The sequence below is a fragment of the Stylophora pistillata genome, chromosome 1 (assembly GCF_964205215.1).
Source record: "Stylophora pistillata chromosome 1, jaStyPist1.2, whole genome shotgun sequence".
NCBI lineage: Eukaryota > Metazoa > Cnidaria > Anthozoa > Scleractinia > Pocilloporidae > Stylophora > Stylophora pistillata.
Window position 1 is genome coordinate 9,041,998 of NC_142519.1, and position 27,320 is coordinate 9,069,317.

At 39.6% G+C, this 27,320-nt stretch overlaps 2 protein-coding genes and 1 long non-coding RNA gene across 8 annotated transcripts; 2 read left to right on the forward strand and 1 right to left on the reverse strand.

Moving 5' to 3' along the window:
• The first annotated feature begins 673 nt into the window (after positions 1-673).
• LOC111326723 (paladin) lies at positions 674-21,455 on the forward strand. Of its 6 annotated transcripts, none has more exons than XM_022930786.2 (20): positions 674-827; positions 4,817-5,241; positions 8,767-8,934; positions 9,990-10,150; positions 10,860-11,084; positions 11,900-11,914; positions 12,548-12,659; positions 13,116-13,220; positions 13,751-13,846; positions 14,760-14,900; positions 15,099-15,152; positions 15,249-15,311; positions 15,510-15,632; positions 16,377-16,433; positions 16,980-17,039; positions 17,748-17,897; positions 18,454-18,603; positions 19,039-19,119; positions 19,532-19,672; positions 20,015-21,455. In XM_022930786.2, exons 1-20 carry the CDS (start codon positions 800-802, stop codon positions 20,303-20,305), a joined length of 2,646 nt encoding a protein of 881 aa, XP_022786521.2. In that variant the 5' UTR covers positions 674-799; the 3' UTR covers positions 20,306-21,455. The 6 variants fall into 6 exon arrangements, with proteins under 6 accessions (XP_022786521.2, XP_022786523.2, XP_022786522.2 ...); XM_022930787.2 differs by lacking the exon at positions 674-827 and adding an exon at positions 964-1,143; XM_022930789.2 differs by lacking the exon at positions 674-827 and adding an exon at positions 1,840-2,143.
• Positions 21,243-24,380, reverse strand: LOC148741147 (uncharacterized). Its single transcript, XR_016000019.1, has 3 exons — positions 24,210-24,380; positions 22,234-22,429; positions 21,243-21,538 (listed from the first exon to the last, which is right to left on the reverse strand). It is a non-coding gene; the product is annotated as an uncharacterized LOC148741147 (long non-coding RNA).
• Positions 21,679-27,298, forward strand: LOC111326725 (microfibril-associated glycoprotein 4). Its single transcript, XM_022930793.2, has 4 exons — positions 21,679-22,017; positions 24,617-24,720; positions 25,828-26,104; positions 26,702-27,298. The coding sequence occupies exons 1-4, from the start codon at positions 21,756-21,758 to the stop codon at positions 26,977-26,979; spliced, it is 921 nt and encodes a 306-aa protein (XP_022786528.2). The 5' UTR covers positions 21,679-21,755; the 3' UTR covers positions 26,980-27,298.
• Positions 27,299-27,320: the final 22 nt, after the last annotated feature.

The following is a 27,320-nucleotide window of genomic DNA, read 5'->3' on the forward strand; positions in this document are numbered from 1 at the left end:
ATAAACAAATGAGCAAAAAAATGAGAAATGAAGAGTACTTTGCCATCCTTTCCTTCGATACTGACTGCCCTAAAGAGTTTTTTTCGATATTTCACCGGATGCAGAATTAATTGTTGCCTATTACCTGTCTGACTCGATCAAACATGTTAATTTGAATTAATCCGGCAGACTAGTCTAACAAGCTTTCAAACAGTTTGTTCTACTGAATACTGATTTAAATATTTAGAGAGTATTTTCTTTGCAAAGCTGCGGTCCGTTTTGAAGCGGCTTGCCAAACTTGGTTGCTCCAGCTTTTAGACTTCAAAAGTTTGGTATTTTCTTTGTTATAGTACGTTTTGTTTTGGTAGTAGCGAAATTCGTTGAAAAAGTCCGCTTGACTTCAACATAAATCTGTTACAATTCTGTTCAGGCGGTCAATAAGGAAATATTGGCGTTGAATGAAAAAACATTTTTAACGAGAGATAAAGAAATATTATTTAGGTCGATAAATTATATACAATATCTTTCCATAGGTGAAGGGAAAAAAACGGCAAAAGATGGCAAAAGAAAAAAAAATCAGAGAGGTAATTCACTGTCTCGAAAGATAAAAATTAGATAAGAGCGGTTAATAAAAGTCGTATTATTCTTTCCACACAAGCGCCCGCGATGGGTGGACATTTATTATGCTGGTTGTGTTTGCATTGTTATGTAAACGCGAGTTTGATAGAAGAGCTGTTCTACACACCTCACAAAAATCGTGACGGACAAATCATAAAAACTATGGGTTTCTAATTCTTGAGGCGTGAGAACCATAGCAGACATGAGTCACCTTCTTCGGGATATTTCGGGTAAGTGAAGCGATTGGAAGGACTAAGGAAATGAAACGACACTTAGAATAATTTGTGGAAGGTCGTGATCGAATTTTCTTCTGGAACCAATATTCACCCCTAGGTTTTCTCTTCAGTCGAAATATTTCTGAGCAAAGGAACTGTGGACTTTACATCTTGGAGATCACAGGAAGGAAAAAGCGTTTTATTTGAGGTTTGGGCTGATAAGTGGCAGCGAAATCATACCATCATTTCGAAAACGAAGTCAGAACTCACTGCGGTTACTTTGTGCGATAGTTGGACATCCTTCGTCCAATGAAGTTATTTCCCCAACATAGTAAGGATTAAACTGTATTCATTCGTCTTAATTCAATTCTAATTTCCAGATCTCCCTTCAGGTTAATAATTCATTAGAAGAGCTTATTTCAAGGGAGTAAAATATTAAAAAAAATTGTGGCGCACGTTTCTTTGTATTATAGCTTGGCCAAACGACATCACTTAACGGATCGTACTCGGAAATGCAGCTTTCATTACTTTTTTATGCTAATTTACGCGAGTCCAACGATTAATTCCCCCTCCAACACATATGATGTCTTACGATTTTTAATTCATTGCCTAATTTCCAAGGCAACATATAAAATAGGCTGTAGAATGGTTCTCTAGGTCTTTTGTAGGACACGCTCGTCAGCTGCTTACTAGAACAAAAAAAAAATCTGTTTGCATTATTGTTTAAAACCGACAGTTTTCCTTAATATGCCGCATACGTTGGAGATTCCGTTTATTGTGCTGTGTTTATATTGAATTTATAGGCGACGCACCACAAAACCACGACCAGTTATGACGGTTGTAATTCCATGAAACGACAAGTGTACTTTTCTTTTATGCAAATCGTGTATCATTAAGCTCAAACAGAGATGTCAAGACTTAAAATCAAGCTATGACAGCTGTGCTATTTTAAATAACAGGTTTCTTTCTTGTCAATCAAGTCGCGTTTTATTTCATGGAAGTCTTAATCTGACATATCAGGTTAGCGTATTTTCGGTCGCTGAAGAGAATATTGGATTTGGGAAATTTTGAAACATTATACTAAACGTATATTTCGAGGGGTCATCTCTGAGGTTATAGAACTCCTATGAAGCCTAGGCAACGCTTACAGATGAACATTATGTACCACTAAGAAGAAAACAGTAGAACTTGAAGAGAATTTAATTTTTTGACTGCTATATCGGCACTGCTTACAAGAATGCGCTCTCGAACCTCAAGGGGAGGCCATGTAGATTAACACAAAGTCACTCCAAATACCTCTGTTTTCTTCATAAAAAAAAAAGATTGGAAAGGTGAGTGTGATCAAAATTGTTCCTTCTGTATTTCGCTTTATCTCCTGTTCTTCTCGATTTCCGAGCTCATTCTTCGCCAATATATGACCGAAAATTTCATTCATCCCCGAAGGCAAGTGCTATTGACCGAAAATTTTCTTCAAATCAAAACGAAAAACGTATATATATGTATACTGATAACACGAACCGGAAGGCTCCGATTAATGGCTTCACTTCAATCGCACGTCGGAAGAAATTTTCACTCTCTAGGATAAGCAGCGGTTTTGAAAGTTTGCTTTTCGACTTTTCAAGTTCGTTTACAACGAAAAAAGTTAGTAACATCGATTGGCATGGCGAAGGTTCTGAATTTTAGAAATTTAATTTTGTCTTGAATCAATATACTTTTAGATCGCCGTTTTGATATCACATACTTCGTTGCAGGAGAATCATGAATTATACAAAAATTTGCCGTATATTTAGAGTTCAACCTCTAAAGTTCTGTTCACTAATAGTAGCCGCGGTGCACAGCATAATTGATGTGTAGACAATAATTGTTCTAAAAATAAACAATTTTTAACTTCCATGCGCGAGTTACTAGCAATTTTTTACTATTATAATTACATGTAATACTATTACTACATTTATCAATTTTTGGCGAAATTATCAGTTTGTTTGGAAGATTTCATATCAAATGATATAAATATATAGAAAGGCCTTCACATGACTAACTCAAGACAAAAATACAGGATTCTCTCTTCCGCTTTTCACTTGTTGTAATACCTTTTTGTTGGTCTACAAAATTTAAAAGTACGTCTCATTAACCTCGAATGCTCTCTTAAGTTTTATTAGTGGGTCATGTTTATCTGATACAAATGGGTATTTATGAAGGTAAAAGGAAGAAAAAAATCTAGAAAAATCGCCAGCTAAAGCACGACCATGTGTAATCGGGGAACTACGGTTTGATTTCGGTGGGTGTATTCACATAAAAGCTGTTTTAAGACATTTTTAAACTGAAATAAGAACAAAAATACCTGAAATGAGAAATATTTAGACGGCCATGGTCATATTGCTATATTTCTACACCGATTTTAAATCAGCTTTTGTTATTAATGAACAGTAATTCGGCAATATTTTGAAAGAAATTTTTGTCCTACTATAGAACCAAGGGTAAACGAGTCGACGAAAAGCGGACTTGGAACATAATCATAAAATATAAAACTGTAATAAATTCACCTTATGGCAGGTGCAATACAAAATATAATAATTCGACTGTAGTTTGTACTTCATCGATCTATTGTGACAAACATTCCGAATTCAAGCTTTTCGGTCGTGTGGCAGTTCCGTCGTGGAGTAACTTAGGGAACATTTATAGTGGTAAATTGCAATTAATAGGAGCAAAATTGGAGACGATTAGATGTACGTGAAACCTTTGTTGATTTATTTTTCTATCATCTCAAAGCTATTTCACCGGCGACAAAAAATCCCCTGGAAAACAGACAGAGCACAATACTTTATCTAGAGGTTTCCTGAGAGAGAGTATTTCATATCAGTCCGCCAAAAAAAAAATTTAATAACACAAACTTATCAAACAGTAACCATGTTTGTCACACCTGGAAAGGATTAATCTCAGTTAAAGAAGAAAAATTTAATGAGGATAATTTTTTATGACTCGAACAAGAACAATATTCAGGTGAGGTGAAATTATTGGACTCCTCCAAAGATTAGAGAAGAAAGGGGAATATATTCTTTCTGTCCATAAAAGGGACAAAAAAAGAGCTTTTTCTGTTTCTGGGAAACGAGGTTTTCTAGGTTTCGTAAGAGATGCGATTTTGCCGTAGAAACAATCGACGTCATTTCAAGCCATCAGGATTTTCAAGAGTGCCCAGATAAATGATGCTCCAGAAATAGCTGGTGACGTGTGGGCAATTTTACGGCGGTTAGCTGTCGTCGATCTTTACCCTAGAAACAAACTTAGACTGAGAATTAAAGCTAAATTTGTCATCCTGAAAATAATGCCATTGTAGTATCTAGCTCTATATTGGCTATTTATTGTAGAAATTCAAAGATATGTAAATCGCTCTTAAATTGCGTTGGGGCGACTTCAGGTCGTCGCGTCAGCTTCTCAACAACTCCATTACTCATTATCAGCACTGTAGGGAGCCATTTTAAACGAAACGAGTTTTTTGCGTTAGATTTATTACAATTCTTTGCCCAATGGAAAGAACACATTCGCAGCAAGCGATAGCGGTCAGTTTTGAACCATTCAGACTGTTTGTGGATTGACAGACTGTCACAGTAATGAGAGATGAAAAACGCTTCTTAAGTGCCGAGAGAATTGAAACGTCTCTTTATGAAAGTTCATATTTCATGCGTTTTAAGCCGTTAAGTCTAAGCGCTCTCTAATCTCATTCGTAGCCATGTGCATTTAAGTTGTGTTTGCCCCTATCGAACCACCTGCAGCATTTTATTGGCTTTTAGGTAAAGTGGTGCAGCGATTGGCCAATTTTTGACAACGGCTGTCAAATTTGAGCCGTAGAAATGAACATCATCCTTTCACAACATACATAAAATGATGGGTAGTAGATGCAAATAGTAGGTAGTCTCGATTCTCCGCTGTTGTCGAATTCAAGGGAAAGTTCATTTCTTCTTTGTTTATAACTGATCGACAATTATTTGCTGTGTGTAATTTTGAAGGTCTCTTCCGATGTTGGGAGATGGGGACCGGAGCAAGTAGCGGAGGATCACAAACAGGCTCGAACCCCAACGTCAAGGAGGGTTCCACACCATCAGCCGAGGACAAATTATCGAGGAAGACGTCTTCGATTTCGAAAAAAAACTCCAATGGCTTCATAACATTAAGTTATGAGCCAACAAACACACCACTTATTCGGAAGCGGGGCTTTATCAAAGAAGGATTTCCCATTCATGGACTTATTCAAGACAAATATTTTCTGATTAAAGATCATTTTGATGGAATCGACAAGCTCAAGACTTTGGACTTGAACGGGGCCCCGAACTTTCGAAAGAGTCGCGGTCCCTATCCGGTTTATGGAATGGGTCAACCGTCCAGGGATGGATTAGCTCAAGTTATTCAAACTTTGGTTGGAAATGGACACAAGGTAAGAGTTTAAAAATCCTTCCTATTGTGGTGTTGCTGTTGGGTCAGTTTTGAGTGCAGGTCGTGCGATGATGTCCTAAGTTGTCAGTTTTATTTCCGCGCGTAAACGAAAGTATTGCTGGCGTTTACAATGTCCTGCTTAAGTAATTGAAAACTTACCGGTCGTATTTAAAGCCAAAATTCGAATAACGATTCCCTTCGTTCTTTTGAATGGTAAAGACAACACATATTCCTGTGGAAAGCAAGTTTTACGCGTGACGAAGTGACACGAAGACGCAAAGGCTAGGCATATCAGTTACCATTGTCTAAAAAAAACATATTTGGTAACGTTTAAAATTCCCGCACGTAACTAGTCCAAGAGGCGATCGATATGTTTTGTCCTTCTATGAATGTACGAAAAAAATTCTTTTATCCTAGTTAATTATTTTTGAGAAATGGGGCGAATATCTTTGCCCTAAGATACTGAATAAGGACACAGCGGGTAGTAATATTTTTTCGTTATGGTGAGAATAAAAAAATGATATTTGCTTTTTGGCCTCTTTCGTCCTTGTCAAGAGAAGTAATTTTAGTGAGTGGCAGCAGGATGGAAAACAGCTATTAAATGTCACTAGAAACGACGAGGATCACATTTATCCCATTTTGTTTTATCAATCAAATACTAAACCTTCGATCGCCTTTGGGATTTAACCCGTTACTAAACGCGTTAGATACGAATTTTTTCGTTATTCTGTTTTTCGTTTTAAAGAAGCGTCGTTACTCGAATATATTGGTAAAAGTGTATTTTCAGTCGCTCGCGTTAGTATGGCGGGAACACAATAACAACACCGAGGTTGACATGGCAACGTTATTTCGTGAGACAAATTTAATCGATTTTGAAGCCTTTGATAGTGCAACTCGTATTGATATAGCTTAAAGCATGGGAAAAATCCCACATAAACATAACTAAAGGTGTATGTTAGTCGTACAAATACTTAAGTTGGTCGGGGTAATCAAAGTAATAAAGGAAAAAAAATTCTTTTGTTAGACACTTCAATCAACGCTATATTCGCTCACTGAACATATGTCACAAATTTAATATGCAGCACATATTTTTAATTTCCGCCTGCCAGCTCCAGGGCGCTCATCGCTCCATGGCGTCTCGGAAACTAGATTGCGTCTTATCGTTTCTCTGTTTTGGCAATGCGTATCTTCCTCAAACCTAACACTGTAGCATGTAGTGACGCATGTTATGCGTAACTTCTTTGAAATAGGCCATTTGTTCGAAGCTAAAAGCGGTATACTTTTAAAATGACGAATTCAAGGCTTGCCTTCTCCTTTTTTTAAAGGCAAGTATCTCTAGCGCTTTCGACTCTGTTACATTTTAATTTGCTTGGAATCATTCTTGTGATAGTTTTGTATATTGTACTGAAATACACAGGGTTTTTGTGCCCATCGCTTTTGGACTTACGTCACTCTGACCTCAACTTCTGGCGTCACCAATCCATCATCTTTCTTGCACGAGTTTTGATCGCGGGTATTCTTTGACCAATTATCTTGCGCAGACAAAATACTGGTCTGTCTTCTAAATTATTGAAGTTGTCAATGGTTTAAAAATTCTCGTCTCATTTTTTGTTTGGTATCATTATATATATCTTATGAACCAAGCGCGAGGGCCGTACTGGGAGAATATTGGCCCGAGGTCTTGACAGTACGGACCGAGCGCAGCGAGGTCCGTACAAAAAAGACTGAGGGCCGATATTCTTCCAGTACGGTCCCGAGTAAGCTTGGTTAATAAGAGATTTATTACACGACTGAAGTTCAAAGGGACACAAGTGCGGTATCATTCGGGACCATTCGGGATAGTGCCCGGTCCAATGCTGAGAGAATATTGACCGGTAATAGAACATTTTGATTGGTTGATTTTAGTTATTGGCCCTCTGACTTACCGAGTCGTGTAATAAAATACGTTATAGTTCACCACTAAATTTTCTCCGGTTCTTATTGGTTTAAATCGATCACGTGACACGATGGTGTTCATCAGTGGAGAGACACTATCAGCCCATAGTGCCCGCCCGCGGAAAATACCCGGATGGATAGTGCCCGTCCGCGGAAAATACCTGGATTGATAGTACTCATCCGTGAAAAGTTTTGAATAGTTTGACGGCCGCGAAGTTAGGCAGATCGGAAAAACAGTGACTTTTCAATTCTGACAGGTATAACGTATTATTTAGCCAATGTACGGTTGCGAATTATTGACATTTGTGACAAGCTGTAGGCGCGGAAGAAAATTTAGTGGTGAACAATAAAAACAATTGTGTTTATGTCTCGGAGCCATCGGTCTGATAGTTGCCCCTTGGAAATTTGATGTTCTTAAAACTAGCATATTTGTTTTAAGAACATAAAATTTCCGCGGGGCAACTATCAGCCGATGGTTCCTCGACAGAAACACTCTATTGTTTAAATAGAAGGAAAATTCAAAGCCCTCAATAATGTCTTGCGGTGCTGCAATTAAAAAGTTGAAAGGTTCTATTTGTTTACGTTTAACCTCTATCAAATTTTGATTGTAATCATCAGCAATCACTTTGCATTCTTAATCAAAATAACAGAAAACGCTGGAAACGTTTTTAATAATTGTGATGCTCAACATTCACGCTTTTTAAATTGCTACTTGTAAAGTACCATGGAAAAATGTAATTCTGAACCGTTTTCAAGCATTACCACAATACATTTTCAATCTTTTATTTTGCTGTCTTTCAGTCTCTCTTCTAACAAGAGTGTTAAAGTAATTTCCACAAAATTATGAAAGAACTTGAAATGATGACGCAGAAGCCAAAACTTACATTTAGTCGAATAATACATTGGATAATGACTCGCTTTTAATTGACTCCCACGTTATTACTTCTGCTTTAAAGCTCCTTTCAACTGACTGTCAAAGGCCAAGACCAAAGTAAAAACAACAACCTATCATAACACAAGTTAAGATCATAGATAGCCAATGGGAAATCAAAGTTGAAACAGGCAAATTGCTTAAAGTGCGGGAAATCGCAAGGGACCAGGTCGCGATTGGTTTGGCATTTGATTGGTTAAAAGGTTCGCGCGAGTTTTCTAGACTAATCACTGAGCGAGTGAAGGAAGATCAATGCAATCTCCTATTACTTTCGATATTCAACTGAAAGGTGCTCTGTTTGCAATCCACGTCCATCGGTGTCCTCGATCCTTATTTCATTCTTACTTCTGTGGTGTTTCTCTACAATCGATAACGAATATTCAAGGTTTAATGCTATAAAGGGTTGATTTCCTTCGACACTGAAATGACTTATATATTGTAACACGTCGACCCTTTGAACAGCGGACCATCCATTGTTTGACACTGTTTAACAGGGCTTAGACCCCGGTTACTTTTCTTTTTTTCTGCGATTTATTGCGTTCACTGTAAATGATCACCTTGGTAGTTAGGGGATTCGACGGCAATCAAGAGCCCAAATGTAATCCTAATCAATTTTTCAACGTCACAGTCATTAACATTTCATTTCCTGGACTTTCACAGGAAATTGTGTCATTTAATTTGAGAGAAGAGCCAGTGATATTCGTTGGTCTCAATCACGACTTTGTGCCGTACTCCCCACGGGACCCGACCAGTCTGAAAGGTAACATCGCTAATCATGGAGTGAAACCTGAAGAACTGGCAGAAACAGAGCTCAAAATAAGAGAGGAGGTAAATTTGTCAACTTTTGTTCTGTTGTTGTTTTGTAGAAAAATTTGAACTCGCCGATGGAAGTGTTGTTCAAAGACAGGCGTAATTGCTGAACTGTTTAAAGGGCCAGTTCCCGACTGTACTATGATTATATCGTCAAACCAGCGTATGACTGTTTTAGTTGAGGCCATTCTTTAATTCAGTTGCTTTAGATCAAAATCATAAACTCAATGTTAACTCAAATTATGTGCCAGACGTGGGACATTGTAAGTACTCGAAATAGAACCACAAATTGTGAAGCTTACCAGTACATCAAGAAAAAATAATGTCCCATTATTTCTTCTTGGTAAACCAAATATTTGCCACTCCTTGCAATTGGCCCTTAGGCGTGTTTCTCCGTCATGCCCGTGACAGACAACGTAAAAAGTATCCCTTAGTCTTACGCGTTTCTACTTTTAACAAGACGATTCAGCTTGTATCCTGCAAAGGTTATTTCTGGGGCATACATACATACATAGGTTAATTGACCACTCCCCATAGGGGCTTTTCAGGGCCAACACCCACCCATCCCACCCAAGGGAGGACATCCACCACACAGTAATCTCGTGCGTGGGAAATTAACGTCTCCTACCCCTAACCCTGCAGGAGATGGGGCCTACGGTTTATTCGTCCTTATCCGAGAAGACTAGAATATCTATCCATTTTTTGATTATAGAAAGGTAGCAAATTCTCCTCACTTATTTTAAGACCATGAGTATTGGTCCGGCCGGGGCTCGAACCCTCGACCTCCCGCACAACACAATCCGGCGCTCTAACCAATTGAGCTAACCGGGAGGCGGGCATGTGCAGTAAGTCATTCTCCAACTAGCAACTTAACATTTTCTGGGCTGAAATAACCTCTGGCTAGATAAAGCAAAACGAAGTGTGCTTGTGTAGGTCGGCCGGTTCCATATGAAGGTTAGTTTTGGGGTGTTCAACTTGCATTTCCTCGTTGATTTTAAGGTCCGACTTTTTTGTCATCTACACCCTCCATCGGATGGATAAATACCACAGCTGATTCCTCTTTCTTTTTTCAGATAATCAGGTTTTCAATCGATGAAGGAGGTAAATTTTATTTTTATAATAACGTGGAAACATTCGAAGACGAACCTCATACATACAAAGTTGCCTACGAAGAGGATTTGTGTGTGTTGGATGAGATATACAGCAGGCAAATCTTCCTCACCCCGGTCCTAAGGTAACATAGATACGCGAGAGCCATTTCCCTGTTAGTCGCTAATTTGTTGCATGAATTTTGTCGAATTTTATTGCATAGAAAGGTGCGGCTGTATAATTCTTGGAGGAGGTGCTTAATCTTAGAATTTATTCTCAATATTACGTTAACTGTAAATGAACTGAGAAGTGATTTCTGAATTGGGAAAATGGCTTGTTCCAAAATTGGAAGTTAAGTATCCATTCTTTTGACGTTAGTATCATGTCCGTATTAAGGGGCGACCTTACGGCTGCGCTTTTGCAAGATTTAGGCTTCAGTTATTCACCAAGGCTTGATCAGTCAGCCCTTAAATGGCTCTTGCAACTTTAAAGCACTGGTCCCGACCAAACTGGCCCTGCCCTTGGAGAAGCGCCGAGGCAATTCACTTACCTCAGCCTAAAACTTCGCTTACGCGGTCTGATTTCTAATGTGATCAAAGTGTCTTTAGTTTCGACCAGCCGCACATTTCTGCTCCGGTCCACAACACAGATAATGGTGTTTTTTTAACATCAGGGTTGGTCGTCTTATCTTCATTCTCTCTGGTTCTACCATCTTTGTCCGTTCACGCTTGTCGATCAAATGTTTTGTGTTTTGCACAAGCCCACCGGTACATGGTACTTTCTATAAAAGCAATAAAATTACCAGTCTTTTCCCGTCAAATAAGAAATCTTACAAGCCTTTTGACATCGTGCAGGTATTCTCGGATCCCTATAACTGCCACAAACGCTCCAGAGGAGCAGGACTTTGACCAGTTCATCACTGCCATTAAAGACATACCTCAGTTGTTCGACAAAAATTCCTCAGCTCCCCTGCCAGCCATGTTGTTCAACTGTCACGTGGGCCAAGGTCGAACCACTACAGGCATGGTCATTGGATGTCTAATTACTTCGCATAGGACTGGCTTCCCAACTGAAGCACAGTAAGTGCGGAGACAAATTTTTTTAATCATTGGTAGAGCTTTATTTTCAATCAAAGGTGTAGGATTATACAATCGGCTGGAAGAATAACATAGGCATTGGCATAGTTACTTGGGGTCAAGCTGCTGAAAGTCATATGAACAAATTTCTTCTTTTACAAAAGCGTGTTCTTCGATTTTTGTATGGTATGGAATACAGAACTCATACTATACCACTATTTATTTCTGCAAATATTTTACCGGTTAACATGTTGTGCCTTGAAACTGTGGCTGCCCAAATGCATGATGTATCATCTGGCATTACACCGTCTAAAATATCAAATCTCTTTACTCAATCTCATAAAATTCACGCATTCAATACGAGATTTTCTAATGCTGGCAATTATTATGTCAAAAAATCAAGGCTTAACCAACAACTCTCTTCATTTTTAAGACTTGGTCCTAAAGTATGGAATAATCTTCTATGTAGCTTGCGCTCCTTGCCTAAAAGGTCTTTTAGCAAAAAAGTCCATACACTTTTGTTAAAATTACTTAACAATGAAAACAATCATGACTCTAAAAAAACCGTTGTTGCTAAAATGACTGCTGGACTTATGGAACTAAAATAGCACCTTCTATATTTATTTACATTAATAACCTACTGTAAACTAGTCATACTTTAATTTACTTTATTTGCTTCGTTGTTACTCGTAATCATATACTTGTTTGAATCAATTTCACTTTTCTAAATTGACAATATTGTAATCTCCTTGTAATTTTTATTTCCAACCTCCTTGATATATTTTAATATTGTCCGTGCAACCACCCGACTCAAGTAGCTTTGCTACATTCGGGTGGGTATTTCTTTCATTTTTTTGTATTTATTTATTTCTTCTTAAATAAATATATGATAAATTTGGTAGAATATCGTATATAGTAAGGAAAGATGGTGAAAGAAATAAAATAAAGGACAGAACAAACTCCGATCCCTCCCGATTGAGCACGCCTCTTATGGCAGCTGAGATTCATCAGGGTACTGGTAAGGTTGTTCCGGATATAGTTTTTGGAAACATTACAGGACAATTGAAAGAAAACAAAGATGAAAAGAAAATAGATGCACGTCATAGCCCCAGGCCCACGAAGCACAAGGCAAGGAACGTTTATGTCTAATTACTCTATGATTTCCACAAACTTAGTCTCGACGGTGACCTTCCCTTGTGCTACCCCGATAGTTCAATCTTTGCCACAGAAAACAGTTCTTTTCTGGTGACATCTACGCTCATCCAGATGATCGCGGACCACAAACTCAAAATGTTTCTCCAGGTTAAACCATTAACGGAACTGTAATGTTTTGTTTTCATCACAGTTAGGATTTTCAGATCGTAATGACCACTAACTTGTTCAACTTGTATTGGAAGTATGAAGTAAAATTTGTACTATATTTAGTTATCTATCTAGGAATTAAACTGTTTTTTTTTTCTCCCCAGCGCCATTCCATTGCCTATGGACGAAAACAACCCGAATTTGGAAAAGGGAGAATTTAGAATAATTCAACAGTTAGTGAAAAATCTTCCAAATGGAACGCAGATTAAACACGAGGTTTGTTTTCAGTTCATAAGTGTACCGTGTTAGATCAACTGTCAGAGAATGGATCAACTTGTTATTTTCGTAGCGCATCGTAACACTTCCACGAAAAGGCTCCTTTGGCTTGCCCGTCCACCCTAACCCATCTTCCTTAACAGCACTAAGAACCTAACCGGTTAGAAAACAGAACCGTTTTCGAAGATCAGTGGAAAGAGAAACCGATCGTCCTCTAAGAAAATGAAGGCGGCGTTTCCGAGTGACGTAGGGCGTTGGTACCGATATCTAAACTTCCCAAGCCAAGCGAGCGGGAGAGGTATTCACTCGTACCTAAGTTGAAACCCCCCAACCCGGCCGCTCAAATAGCTTCGTGTAAATATATTCCTGAATTCAACATACCCGCTGCATTTTGCCAATAGTCAACCGGCTTATCTCACCAAATAAAGCTGAATGCTACGTGGTGTATTTTGCTAGGTTGATTCAGTCATCGACATATGTTCTGACGTCATGAATCTGCGGTCTGTTAGCTTTGAGTGTAGATGTAAGCTAGAAGAGATAAAGGATGACTATAAAATTGAGGTAAGAGAGTAGAGAAGTCTTGTACAAACATTTTGCATTGCCTAACAGGATTAGTGAATATATTCGCCCTGCTGACTTAAAAGAGCTTCGGTGATAATGTTTATTAAATAGCTGGAAGCGTTCGTTGGCAATATGAAGCGAAATCTGATTGGCTACCCTAGCGGGCAAGATGAGCCCATCTTGCCCGCTCGGAATTGCACCCTTTGATTCCGTGCAAGGAAAAAAAGTGCGTGAAGCGGAGGTACAAAGTTCAAACTTTTGGACAATGTCGGCGATGAAGTCGCTAAAGGCGGTAGAAGACAGCCAAAACAAAGAAAACATAAACAACCCTCGTGGGTTTATTGTGCCACAAACACAGTTGTATTTTTTTTTCTGGCTCTTTGTAAGCTGTGATAGTATCATGAGGTTGCTTTCTTGCCCTGTGAACACAGAAAAGTACTGAAACAAATGAAGAACCATCAGATAACTCCTTAGCGTAGGTATGGCGTACTCTGTTTTCATTCAATCAAAAAAACTGAAATTGTCCGCAGGGTCATAGTGCACGGGAATACTGGTTAAGAAGAGGACTGAGTGCCCTGGAAAGATATTTCTTCTTGATCCTTTTTAATGCCTACTTACACGAACAGGTGAGATAAGTGGAAATCATAAAAGCTCCATATGGCAAGTTATCGTTTCGTGTAGCTAACAGATGAGTAAAGTAAAGCGTGACTTCTTCAAGGCAGTCGCGTCAGAGTGTTTTGATCCATTTTTGCACAATGTTTAAAACCGCCTTAAACATGTATGGTGGCACAAAATATTAATTCTGTAAAAGGAAACTGCGCAGCAGAGTCGATGATGAGCTAAGAAGGGACTGGGGATGATAAACAATGGAAAGGATCAAAAGTGCTTAAGAAGTTGAACAATTCAGGCTGAGTTTCTTATGGTCTTCAAACCGTATGGTTGTTTTAATCAACCACCTCCCGGTTAGCTCAATGGATAGAGCGCTGGACTGTTGTGCGGGAGGTCGAGGGTTCGAGCCCCGGCCGGACCAACACTCAGGGTCTTAAAATAATTGAGAAGAATTTTCTACCTTTCTATAACATCAAGAAATGATTAGATATTCTAGTCTTCTCGGATAGGGACGAATAAATGGAGGTCCCGTCTCCTGCAGGGTTGGGGTAGGAGACGTTAATTTCCCACACACAAGATTACTGTGTGTTGGATGTCCTCCCCTGGGGTGGGATGGGTGGGATATTGGGCGCACTTAATTTGGAGCCTCGCTCTGTTGTGCGACCCTCACCACACTCTGGTGAAAGTGATTAAATAATCGCTTGTGATACACGATGTATCGTTTGGACCTGTAAGTAAATATGGTGTCGTGCTATCATATTAGGGCTGGGAAGGGAGAGGAAACAAATTCGAAAATAAACAGTAAGAATAAAAATGAATTGAGCCAAGAATCTTGGATCTCACAGTGGGCTTTTCTATGTTCAAGTCCTTTTGTTGCGTTTTTTATGTTATGGCATGGACACTTACTCGAGTTTTCTCTCTTGTACTCAGTTCCCACTCATGTTTGCTCAAACTTTCCGGAAGTGGATGCAGCAGAGGCCTTGGCTCTACAGAATGCTGAGTCATATTGACGTTATGGAGAAAGGAGTGACATCTGAATTCACTTCTAAATACCAAAATCAAACTTGTCTGGTAATTGATTTTTATTTGGGTGTTAACTGAAATGATATGTGATGTTCAAATATGATTACTATTCTGAAAAAAAATTCCAACCAAAGTTATTTCTGCAATACGTTTTAACCTTCGTGACCTTCTCAGTGAATACATTAAGGTCTTCTTATGGTCAAAATTTCTTGGTGATTTAATGTAAGCTCTTGCTGTTGCTTTTAGGTTGCTGATGAACAAGTTAGTCTCGATGTTTTAAGCACTCAGCGGGAGTTTGAGGTATTTAACTCTAAACAAGTGGTAACTTTTGTTTTAAAGAGACATATAGTAACTCGCTTTAACGAGAGGTAATTGTTTTGTAACCCTTATTTTCAGGTGTCCAATTTCCGAAAGGTTCACGGATTCCCGATTTATGGCATGTGTCAGCCGTCAAGACAGGTACTTCAACAAGAAAGAAGCAACTCATTGGACAAAAACGGACACAGCAAACAAAAAACAGTAACACGAGCAACAAATACAACCACCAAAAAAAATTGAGAAAAGCAACATAACGATAACTTGAATAGAGACGACTAAACCAAAAAAATTATCTTAGCGCGAATCACCGTTCAGTAACTTGTTCTTTTGGTTTTTCAGGGCCTAAACAATGTTGCTCACTATCTTTTGGGCCCAAAATGTCTTCATCCCAAAGTCGTGTTCTTGAATCTAAGAGAGGATCTCGTCGTGGACTGTGATGGAAGCACATTTAGTCCAAGAGAGGTGAGGATAAGAAGAATCCAAACGTATTTTGCCGATGTGAAACTTGCTGCAGTTTGCCTTCAATAGCAGTTTCATTATTTTGAGTCATTTTGCCAACATTCATTGACTAAGGGCGGGGTAATTGTCTGCATAGCAAGGATTTGTCACCAGGCGTCTCCGCTTTGCGTAATAAAGACAAATAATGAATAGCGATTTACGTATCCTAAATGTGCTGAGGCAGATTTCGTTGGAGCAGTTGACACTGGGGTGAGGTTGAAGATCTGTTTTTTTTTTTTTTAAAGGCTGATAGTTTCTAAAGAAACTGTTAGGGGCTGCGTCGGTGGGGGTAACGAAATAATTTGGATATATCAACAAAGTTGAAATGGTAAATTGGCCACCGTAACGATTACAAAAGGTGACGTTTCGAGCGTTAGCCCTTCGTCGGAGCGAATGTTTTTTTTTTATGGTTTCCATTTTGTCCTGTCCACAGTCCTGGGATTGGTCCCTGCAGTCATGATCAATGTTGTATCACGCATGAGACACAAAACATAAAACACGAGTAATCTAACTGTTGTTTTCACATGGAAGAAGACATGATTTGAAGAGAGCATACAAAAATAAAGAATAACTCCGTTATATCTATCTTTACGTTTTGTTTTGCTTTCCTTTTTCAACTTCATTATTTGCTTCCCTGGTTACAAGGGATTATATATAGCTGTTAGAATTTGAGAAATCCTTCAAGCTATTGACCTCCTTTTACTTCAGTTATCAAGTCTGAGTGAGCATATGCCTTTCAGAGGACTGGACACCTCTGAAATTGAGGTGAGGTCTTTTGTTCATTAAACGGTGTAAATTTATCTCGAGAGAATTAATTGCCGGCTCGGTATAAGAGTCCTAGCCGCGAGCTGTATTCCTAGCTTATGGTGCTGTGTTTTGGGGTGATACAGTGTGGCTCTCCACCAAGATTACACATGGAGTGCGAGGGATTTGTCACGGAAACTTGAGAAATTGCTTGGGTAATTTTACAGCGAAGTGGCATCCATCCAGGTGATAGAAGCAATCCCTCATACTTTAGAAACTGGGATGAATTCTGAGAGTTGGCTGGTAATGAGGTTGTCTTTATAAGGGGGTGCCCCAAAGTTAGTGTTTTGCCCCGCTTGAAGTCTATCGTTATCTGAAGTGCTTCTTTTTAATGTTAGTTGACCCCAGCAAACGCCGTAGCAAATGTATGGTTTATTACCTGAAACATAAAAGTGGTGTTAGCTCAGGGTTATAGGATACTGTTACAAGTGAATCAGCTCTCGCTTAGCGTACTTTTCGTCTCCTTTTTTTCGTTTTTCACTCATTTCTCCATTTCAAAACTTACAGCAAAAGGAGAATGAACTGAAGTCAGAACTGCTCAAAAAAGGAAAGAAACGATACACACAGGTTAGTAATGCATAACAAGGTATTTTTGTTGGGTTTTCGTAACGTCTATTGGCTTTCGACCGCCGCCTGGTTAGCTCAATTGGGAGAGCGCCGGACTGCTGTGCGGGAGGTCGAGAGTTCAATACCGGCCGGACCAACACTCAGGGTCTTAAAATTAACTGAGAAGAATATGCTTCCTTTCTTTAACATCAAGAATTGGTTAGATATTCTAGTCTTCTCGGATAGGGACGAATAAATGGAGGTCCCGTCTCCTGCAGGGTTAGGGGCAGGAGACGTTAATTTCCCACGCACGAGATTACCGTGTGATGGATGTCCTCCCCTGGGGTGGGTTGGGTGGGTAACAGGACCCCCGTTGATACCAGTGTTTACTACACTGAAGGGGCTATCCTGTATAAATATAGATGTCTGTCTGTCTGTCTGTCTGTCTGTCTGTCTTTCCGTACCAAAACAGTGGTAAAAAAAAAGTTGAATTTGACTGAGGAGAACATCCTCTGTGTTTCAGTGTGATAGAACAATGTTTACTCATGTAATGATTTACTAATATCCATATTATATCTTGGAATTAAAATCTATGATTTTTTCCCTTAAAATTTTGTGCATTTGTTCTCTAATGATTGCTGACGGATCCTCGCAACCAAGCTCTAACACTTGCTTCTATTCCTGAATTACTCGAATCAGCCCCTGTTTATAAGCTGTATATTTTTTCAGGTGTACACTGATATTCAGTATGGTCCCCAGGAGCGAGATTTGAACAGTGTTATAACAGCGCGTGAAGCGGCAGAGCTCTGCATGGCAAAGAATCCACAGATGCTGTATTTTAGAATGCCATTATCAGAGGACAAAGCGCCTGAGGAGAAGGTAGAGTGAAAGGCCGTGGAGTATTTAAAATTGTGAATTCGCATTCAATAAAATACTCGGTGTTTAGTTTGTTCAGTTGATATCTGGGTAACAAATCGAGAGATTGGACGCGCCACTATCAACTGCAAGTGACATAATCATAGTAAAAAAAAAGTACCAAGAACAACAACAGCGCTATGACAGCAACAGCAGAGACAGCAAGAACGACAACAGCAGCAACAAAAACAACAAAATCAACAAAACAACAAAATCAGCAAAAACAACAAAATCAACAAAAACAACAAAATCAACAAAAACAACAAAATCAACAAAAACAATAGCACTAACAACGACTACAACAGTACAGACACGGAAAAGACGACAACAATAGCAGTAACGACAACAACAACATAACAACAACAACAAACAAATACTGCATAGATATCAAGTACGGAATACCCTGAAAACCAATTACCTTATATCTCAGCATCTTTAAAATATTCCACAACAGGCAAAATGTCACTCTCGCTTCAAAAACATTTCTCACTTGCCTTTTGTTCTTGGTTTCTCCATGTAGGACTTTGATCGCATTTTAACAATCATGAATAGCCTGCATGAGATCTACACTGATGAAGATGGCCCTGCAATCGTCTTTAACTGCGAGATTGGCAAAGGTCGAACGACCACCGGAATGGCAATAGCGGCACTGATTTACTGCAACAAAAGGGTATAAACAGGAATTTTTGTAGTACTCAATAAGCCTGCAGTGCCTGCAATATTTCATTTTAGTTCTTAGAGCAATTTGATTAATTTAGCCTACTTTGTTCAAATATGGGGAGACTGGTATTCGTATTAATTTTCTGCGTACTCCGGATCATGCTATTTATTTCTTTGTCTATCATCACTTTAAGTGTATTTTTCTCTTTTATCGAGCTGGTAATTTGTGGTTTCGTGCTGGGCGAAATCCAAGTCGCACGTTACAAACACCGACTCAATATATAATGACCAAGCTCTCTTAAGAATCTGCATAAATGTAATGTTTAGGAATAATAGCTTTGATAATTAACACAAGTTCCCAACATGAAATATACTAAGTCCATTCTAAAAGGCAAATACACCTAGCACTGAAATAGCTTAATGTTGTGAATTTTTCCTTTTCCAGGGCTTTCCTGTTGGCACAAAGGTGGATGAACAAGACCCAGCTTGTGTCCCAAACGCTAAGTACACATTGGGCGAATTTTCGGTGCGTCTCATCCATTCAATTTGCCATAACATAATTAGTTAGACAGTCATTAAACAACTGCTGCCTATATAGAAACAGCGCTGTGCGTGTTAAACCTTTACAACCTGACAACAGTATGCATAATCTCCACACTGTTCTATGCATTTCCTGTGGAAATGACGAGGAGAATTTACAAAACAATCAAGAGCTTCTTTAGATGGCCGATCATTTTCCTTTATCCTTCATGTGTGATTCGGCAGTGACACTTAAGGAGAAATAAGATGCGAGTCATTCTCACGGATTAGAAAGTTAAAGAGTTATTGGAACAAAGAGCACTGAAGAAAGCCTCAAAGACAAGAGTAATGTGCGATCAAGGAGAAGGTAACAAAGGTTACTATCACAACTATTGTTGGTTTTTATTTTTTTTTTCCAGGTTATTCGTCACCTAAAGAGAATTCTACCCTGTGGTCCACAGAGAAAACGTGAAGTTGACTACGTATTGGATAGAATTTCAGAAACCATGACACCCATGCATTACCACTCAAGAGAAATTATATTCTCTACATTTAATTTGGTGAGTCACCTGAAAATGTAATGCTGACCTTTTACGCAAAAGTTTCCCGTGAAGTTTCCCGTGAAGTTTCCCGTGAAGTTTCTACGTTAAACCTGATACCTATATATGTAGCTCGTCAATTTTCTTCTTTTCTTCTTATCGCCCTTCCCCCTTCACCTTCAATTTTTCATCCTGGCCGGCTACCTATTGAATGAACTGCCTCCATATACCTTGCTACTCAGCTCCTTTTTCGTGATATGTTTAACCTACGCTTCTCCGTCCGTCATAAAACAGAGAACCGCGTGTTTGAAACCTCACCAACTACCCTTGGAACTGTAACACAAGCTCAATTTTTTTTCGCAGTATCGCAATGTGTGCAAAAACCAAGAAGAAATTTCAGAGCTGAGAAAAAAGAGTCTGAACTTGTTGGAGAGATATTTCTACCTCATCCTATTCAACACCTACCTACACATGGAAAGGAAAACCAAATGGCAGCGTTTCTTTAGTCAGTGGATGACTGAAGTTGCAACAGCTGCAGGTGTTTACGAGATCCTTGACAATTTTGGCTTCCATGACTTTGAAAAGACAGAGGAACGCTTGCGCGCACTGCGCTGGAGATGGCGGGAAAGTTACAAGGGCAAGCCGACGTATTGACAATTTGGCGCGAAAAATTTGGCGCGAAAGAACGGTCTCCTCCTTGTCTAATCAGAGAGAGCACTGGGGACTGTAAAGAAAACGGAAAACCGCCTAAATTTCCCTCAAAATCGAACAAATGAAAATAAAACCGCTCCAACCTAAAATTAAGGATCCGAACTAAAGACGTAAGAGGATATCAAATCCGAAAAAACCGGAGATTTTTAGCGCCTCAATGAACAAACACAGAGAACCGAAAAACTAAAGCGCCTTTCTTACTGCTGTACAGTAGCCAAGGTTTAGTTGTATTGTTACATATTAATAATCAATACATATCGTTAATCATCGAGAGAGTAAAATACAGCGCACATTCAGTTGTAATTGCTCCTCTCTATAACATCCAGCAGTAAGAATTCTGAAGAATAGCATGGGCGGACTCAGTGGTGAGCTGTTTAGCTGGGTTATAAGGAGGTCTTACTGAACAAAAAACCAAGCAATGCGAGTAAAGCAGGCTGCTATTGCACCTTCAGTGCTTTTTTCACCTCTTCTTGGTCGTAACTAGCCCATCACACGGGCGAAAAAATAAATCAAAAAATGAATGCTCTGGTGCTTTTCTGAGTATTCACCAAATTTTCTTATTTATAGCGGGCTTCTTTATATTAGCAAGCGTAGGAGAGAGGCAAAAGCAACAGTCACAAAAACAACTAAAGCAGCGACCACAGCTTATATCTTTATTTGTACTATTTCTTGCTCAACCTACCTGTTATTAAAAAAAAAAAAATGATACTTGAGATTGGAATAGCAGATGCTTGGAACAGCTACAAGGCTTGGCAGAGCCGGGCGGTCAACCAACAAACGAAGCTCTCTTGCTATTCAATAACAAAGCGAACGTAAATTTCTTTATCATTAATGTTTTTTAACCCATTCCGACATGAAATGAAATACATAGTTAATATGCGTTCCGGTTGGTCGATAAGTTATCTTCTGAAACAAAATCAACAAAACAACAGCAACAACAACAAAAAAACCAACAACTTAAAAATGATTTTAAAAAATGTATATGTGAATTGTATGGGAAATGTTAGGCCCAAGGTATTATGTTTATATTAAACATAATATAAGCGGCTAACAATTTGATGATAATATCTGTAAATAAACTCTACTTACAACTGTTGATTGACGTTAACAAAGGGAATAGACGTTATGCTAACAGCCTTCGTCTCTTTTCTTCATTTGGGTCCTGGTTTGTCCAACCTATGAACAAAAAACACTTTTTTGCGCTCAATTGGTTGAGTAAGAGTTAATGACTTTCGAGGAAAACTTGCTCGCGTGACTTGAGTCTCTGTGATCCCCATCAGCGGGTTTGTTTACCACCCATATGACCCCGACGAAACATTATGTATCGCATTTCATCTCGTATTATCAGCGCCGTCCCTCAGTTTAGCAGTGTCACATTTTTCTAGCGTTCAGAATGGCAGGGATTTCTCTAATTATCGTCATGTTGTGGTTTTTCATCACCGTTATCGTTCAAGGAGCAGATTTCGACCAATATGAGAGAAAGACACGCCGTTCCCGCAGATCCCCTGTTACTAACGAGGATTTGGAGATCAAACTCGACTCCATCATGTCAATGCTGGGAAAGTTAAATGACAAAATTGATTCACAGGAGCGGCGCATTTCGGTTTTAAGCCGACAAGTCAGCAATGTAAACTGTGACGGAGAATCAAGACAAGGTAGGGAAAATTTTACGCGAAGAGTTCGCTCAAAAGAAAATACATACCAAGCATTCTGGAAAACACCCCTGCTTTGAAGTTCACCACGTAGGCGAAGAAATGAAGCATGAAAGATTACTATCTTTGTTTAAAATAATTAAAGATTGGGGGTATAACACTTCAGCGCTGAAGCAATACAATTGTAACAAAAGAAAAGAACGGTACAGTCGCTCGTACCTCTGACTTGTTGGTTTTCCATCTGATTAGAGCGTTAAGATTCCAAGAGAGCACAAATTCCCAGTTTACTGCGGCATTCACTCGTGGCATTTTCGTCTTGATTTTCGGTCGTGTAAGCACTAAGCACGATCATTCATTGACGGGTACTGATAACAATCACTACATGGCATTTTCATTGGAAAACATGCGAAATGTCCTTAAAGTGCTACTGAAACGTAATTTTCATATCCGAGATTTTTGCAATGTAATAGAGTTTGAACGTTATTTGCAAACGCTGTGTACTTTTTTTGGGCCAACGCATAGCGGAAAGTACATTTTTAACCATTCGAAGTTGACCGGCTGATATCAAACTTGGCGGCCATCTTGGCGCGGCCAAAACAGCCCTGTGACGTCACTGGTTGTGTACTTCAGTGAAAGAAGGGTAAAAGCATGGAGTGTGGCTTGCATGTTGGGAAGCCGATAAAGAGGATTTCGGGCGAAATGCCATCCTCGTCTTATTCATCGGCGGCCACATCGGCATCTTGGCTATCTGCGAGAGGTTCGCCCGGATATGGAGCAAAATTCCCGACTGATACCGAGAACGAATCTCTACCAGTCTACTTAGTTAATCGGAAACTGACGAGATCCACAAGATTAGGATCGAAACCGTGGTCTTGCTTGACCATCTAAAGAAAATGTCGAAAGACATTATAAGGGTAGATGGGCTACTAAACGCCCCGAGCCAAAGCAATGGCATTCAGAGAATGAAGAAAACATGGAAGCCTCATACGACATCGCCACTGAAAATGATCTACTCGGCAAGTCTGAGGATAACGAACAAATCCCGGTTCTGTCCTCGTGTACCTCGGTTCACAAGAGCCGATACAAAACACCGAACAATACACAACAGCTAACCAATGACTCTAAACAAAGAAAGAACAATACACAACAGCTAACCAATGACTCTAAACAAAGAAAGAACAATACACAACAGCTAACCAATGACTCCCAAACAAAGAAAGAACAATGGTAATTCCCTAGTGAACCGGTACACCAGGACAGAGCCCATATCCCTCTGTACCAAATGCCTCGCAGAACATGCCCAGAATCCCTACAATATAGGGCGAGGGCCAAAATATGAGCAGACGAGGATTTCAAAAATGAGATAAAGCAAATCCTTAACCACGCGGAGCAAGAAACAGTAAAGGCGATCATGAGCTTCTATGAACGTGAAATCGGTCGTTTTAATACCGAAATAAAGAAAAGAAAACGAACCAAAACGGCTGGAACACTGAACACTAAGAACTGTAGTACGATCGAATCAGCGCGCGTGACGCAAGCTGAAAGCAATCAAGACAACTTAACGATCGAGACAGTCAAAAAAATAGCTGTACATCTACAAAGGCGAACGATTCGAAAAAGACGCAATCCCTTATGTGCGTACTCAGTGCCACATATAAAGCAAATTCTCATGAAAAACTGGCATTTAATAGAAACACAACCACTACTGAGCGAACTATACAAAAATCCGCCGCTCGTATCTTACAAAAGAGGGCGGTCGCTCAAAGACATACTCGTGAGGGCTAAACTTTGAATACGCTACCCAAAACACACGCTTGGGAGTCGTGTAGGCCTGTCAACCCCATTTTACGCCACCATCTTCGTCTTCGCTACTGGAGACAACTTCGCTTCGTTCAGAAGAAGATTCACTTGACAAAACTTCAATATCTGCCATCTCCTTCGCCCACGAATACAAACAAACAGTGAGTGAAATAAACCACGCTATCGGAGTGAACACAACCAGTGACGTCATCAATCCATTTCGCTCGGTACCAGGGCCCGGACATGGTTTTGTGTAAAATTTTTGATTTGAACGGTTAAAAAAGATATCTTTCGCTTCTTTTTGGCCAAAGCAAATTATCTCATGATGATCAGCATATTCAAAACTACAGGTTAGAGCAAATATTTCAGATACGAAAATTTCGTTTCAGTAGCACTTTAAAAGGACATGACGCAACTTTTTTTTCAGTTACGTATATTGTCCCTTTTTCTTGACACAGGGGGTAGGTAAAGGAAAGGGGAAGGTCACTCACGCACATCTTGTGACGAACGCGTCCTTCTCCTGCCTTACTTGCAGCATTGTTTTGTTGTCCATTGCTTTTGGGTATCAGTTTAGTTCGAATAAGAAAGGTGTGTTCAAACGCCCACAGAACTGAAAACGGGGCGTGTTTTTCTGAATAATGTTATTGTATAACCTTCCCCTCAAAGACGGTTTTTAGTTCTCACTATCTGGTGTGATTCTAATTGTTACTTTTTAGAAAACTTTCCATACTCTTTCAACTGTTAAAGTTAAAGGGACAGAATATCTCCTAGAGGTGACTCACATTCGTGTCTTTTCCTTTAGTTCCTCGTGATTGTGCTGATGTTTACAAGTCCGGTAATCACAAGAACGGTATATACACCATCAACCCTGATGGTGAGGGTACCATGGAAGTATTTTGTGACCAGGTCAGTGCGGATTGTATCTGTTTGATCTTATAACATAACCAAAGTAAAGCGCGCGCTCTGATTGGTCAATTTAGCGTCCCCCATTTGCCCATGGGTGTACGCTGCTGACGTGAGCAAATGCAAAGACTATTTTTCCGCGCGCGCTTGTTTTTTCTGGTCGCGTAAGATTTGTTAAATAAAAGGGAACTCTTTAGCTACAATGTATCAATGTTATGTTATAAAACAAATGGTAAACACCACAGCGTACACTATTGAGTTATGGATGCACTTGGGAGGTTTGCTAAGCACTCAAGAAGCTAGAGTCGCTCTCGGCTATCGCCTCGAGCGACTCTTACGCTTCTTTCGTGCTTAGCAACCTCCCGCGTGCATCCATAACTCAATAGTGTACGCTGTGGTGTTTACCATTTGTTAATTAGAGACAGGAGTATGGACATGATTTTCAACATGGATATATCACCAAGAAGAGCGTTGTGCTGCGATTCGGGAGTAAGGAAGGGTGCATCATCAGTTTCTTACACGGTCTTGAGATACATCAAGAGACACAAAAAGAACGAAAAACTCGGCCACTGGGAATGACTCATTACAGACTGAAATGACATAGAGATTTTCTCTCATAACATTTTTAATTCAATATGACCAGAAGGCTATGAAGACAAGTAACATAGCTGTTTGTAAAGAGTACTGGGTCGCAAAATTCCCACAGCAAGGATGTGGCTGAGGGTGGGTCTTGGTTAAGGCTCGTGTGAATCCCTCAATCTCTGGAAAAAGTTATGATTAAGGGTAGAAAACAGCCAGGCATGTTCTGAAATACTAGTTTAATGTAAGTGATGAATCTCCTTTATGGAAAGTCCTTCTTACCCACCATGCGGTAGATATTTGACGAAGAGGAAAAAAGGCATTATGGCACAAACTGGTCGCGAAAGCCTTCAACTCTAGTTATGTGACTGACGTCATCTGACATCATTGATATTATGACACACGCTCTGAACCCAACCATTTTTACTCCTTATGATTATCAAAGACCACGGTTAACAGAACCATGATACTCAATAGAAGCACGCTAATTTTTCGTTTCTGTATTCAATTTTTTTATTTGTTCTTTGACAGACCACCGACGGCGGTGGCTGGACGGTATTTCAAAAGAGACAGGACGGCACGGTTAACTTTTTCCGTGAATGGAATGAGTACAAAGAGGGGTTTGGCACTGCTGGAGGCGAATATTGGCTAGGACTGGAAAATATACACCGACTGACCCATCACGGAAGAATGATACTACGCGTGGATTTAACTGGAAAGCAGCTTCAGTCTGCGCATGCTCTGTACAGGGATTTTGTTGTCTCCGATGAAAAGCTGAATTATACTTTGGGGCTGGGTTCATATACAGGTTAGTCCTGTTTTTATTGCCCATTTCCGAATTACCATTGGCCTTTTTTTAAAAACGAGTCCTGGTGCTCATCCTTTCATCTGATTATAAATTGTCATTCACATGCAAATTAAACTCGCCTTCATACGAATGTTTAAGCACCAGGCCTCGTTCTAAGGAAACAAGAGGCCAAGGACTTTTGACTTTTAATTTATGTGTATATACTTTTAGAGCGATATAACTGGAAAACCGGTGAAATTGTCAGGCTGCACGCACTCTCCTGTTTTGTGACAGAAAACAGAACAAAATGCCGCATTTATTAAAAACTGCTGGCTCACACTACTTTATCGTAGATCTATTGCGTACGGGAAACTCGACTCCCCTAACGATTTTTTTCGGTGGAAGATGCTGCTTTCGATTTTTAATTTTTGAGGGCGCGATTTTTGTTCTTTTAATTAGAGTATTTTGCACCGTACTTTAAAAAAGTTTTTAGAAGGTTTTGCTAACTTCAGATCTCCATTTCATTGCAAAGTACAGTAGGAAGTATTTCTATGAAGGTAGCAAGAGCTTGTTGAGATCCAGAACTTATTTTGATGGTAAAGTTGTTTTGTTCTTCAGGAACTGCAGGTGATTCTCTGTCTTGGCACAACGGAATGCAATTCACGACACGCGACAGGGATAACGACAGGTCCACGGAAGGGAACTGTGCACGGTTCTACATGGGAGCATGGTGGTACAACGCCTGCTTGTTGTCGAATTTGAACGGCGTTTACTTTCACACACCACAGACATCGTATGCCAACGGTGTGAATTGGAAGACCTGGGGTGGACTTCTCTATTCTGCGTCTCGAGCGGAAATGAAACTACGACCAGTGGGATTCAACGGCAGGCAATGATGATGGTCACGTGCATATTTTGTATGCTGAGCTGGGCTGAAAACAATTCCTCTGTTAGCATACCTTCAGAAAGCTGAAATCTGTTGTAGAAAACCTCGAGATGAAAGTGTTAAGGGAAGAATTTTGTTTTCTGTCATTATGGAATGCTTTTTTTTTTTTTATAATAAACGACTTAAAACTATCCGTAAAGTTGTTAAGTTGTAAATTAGGGCAACATTGAGGATGAAGTTGACAAAAGGAGGGCGCCTGATTCATGATTAGTTCCATTCGAGTTCTGTTAAGGTGTTTTTGAATAAACCGCTATAAGCTTTGCATGGTACGTCTGTCCACCTAGAAATGAG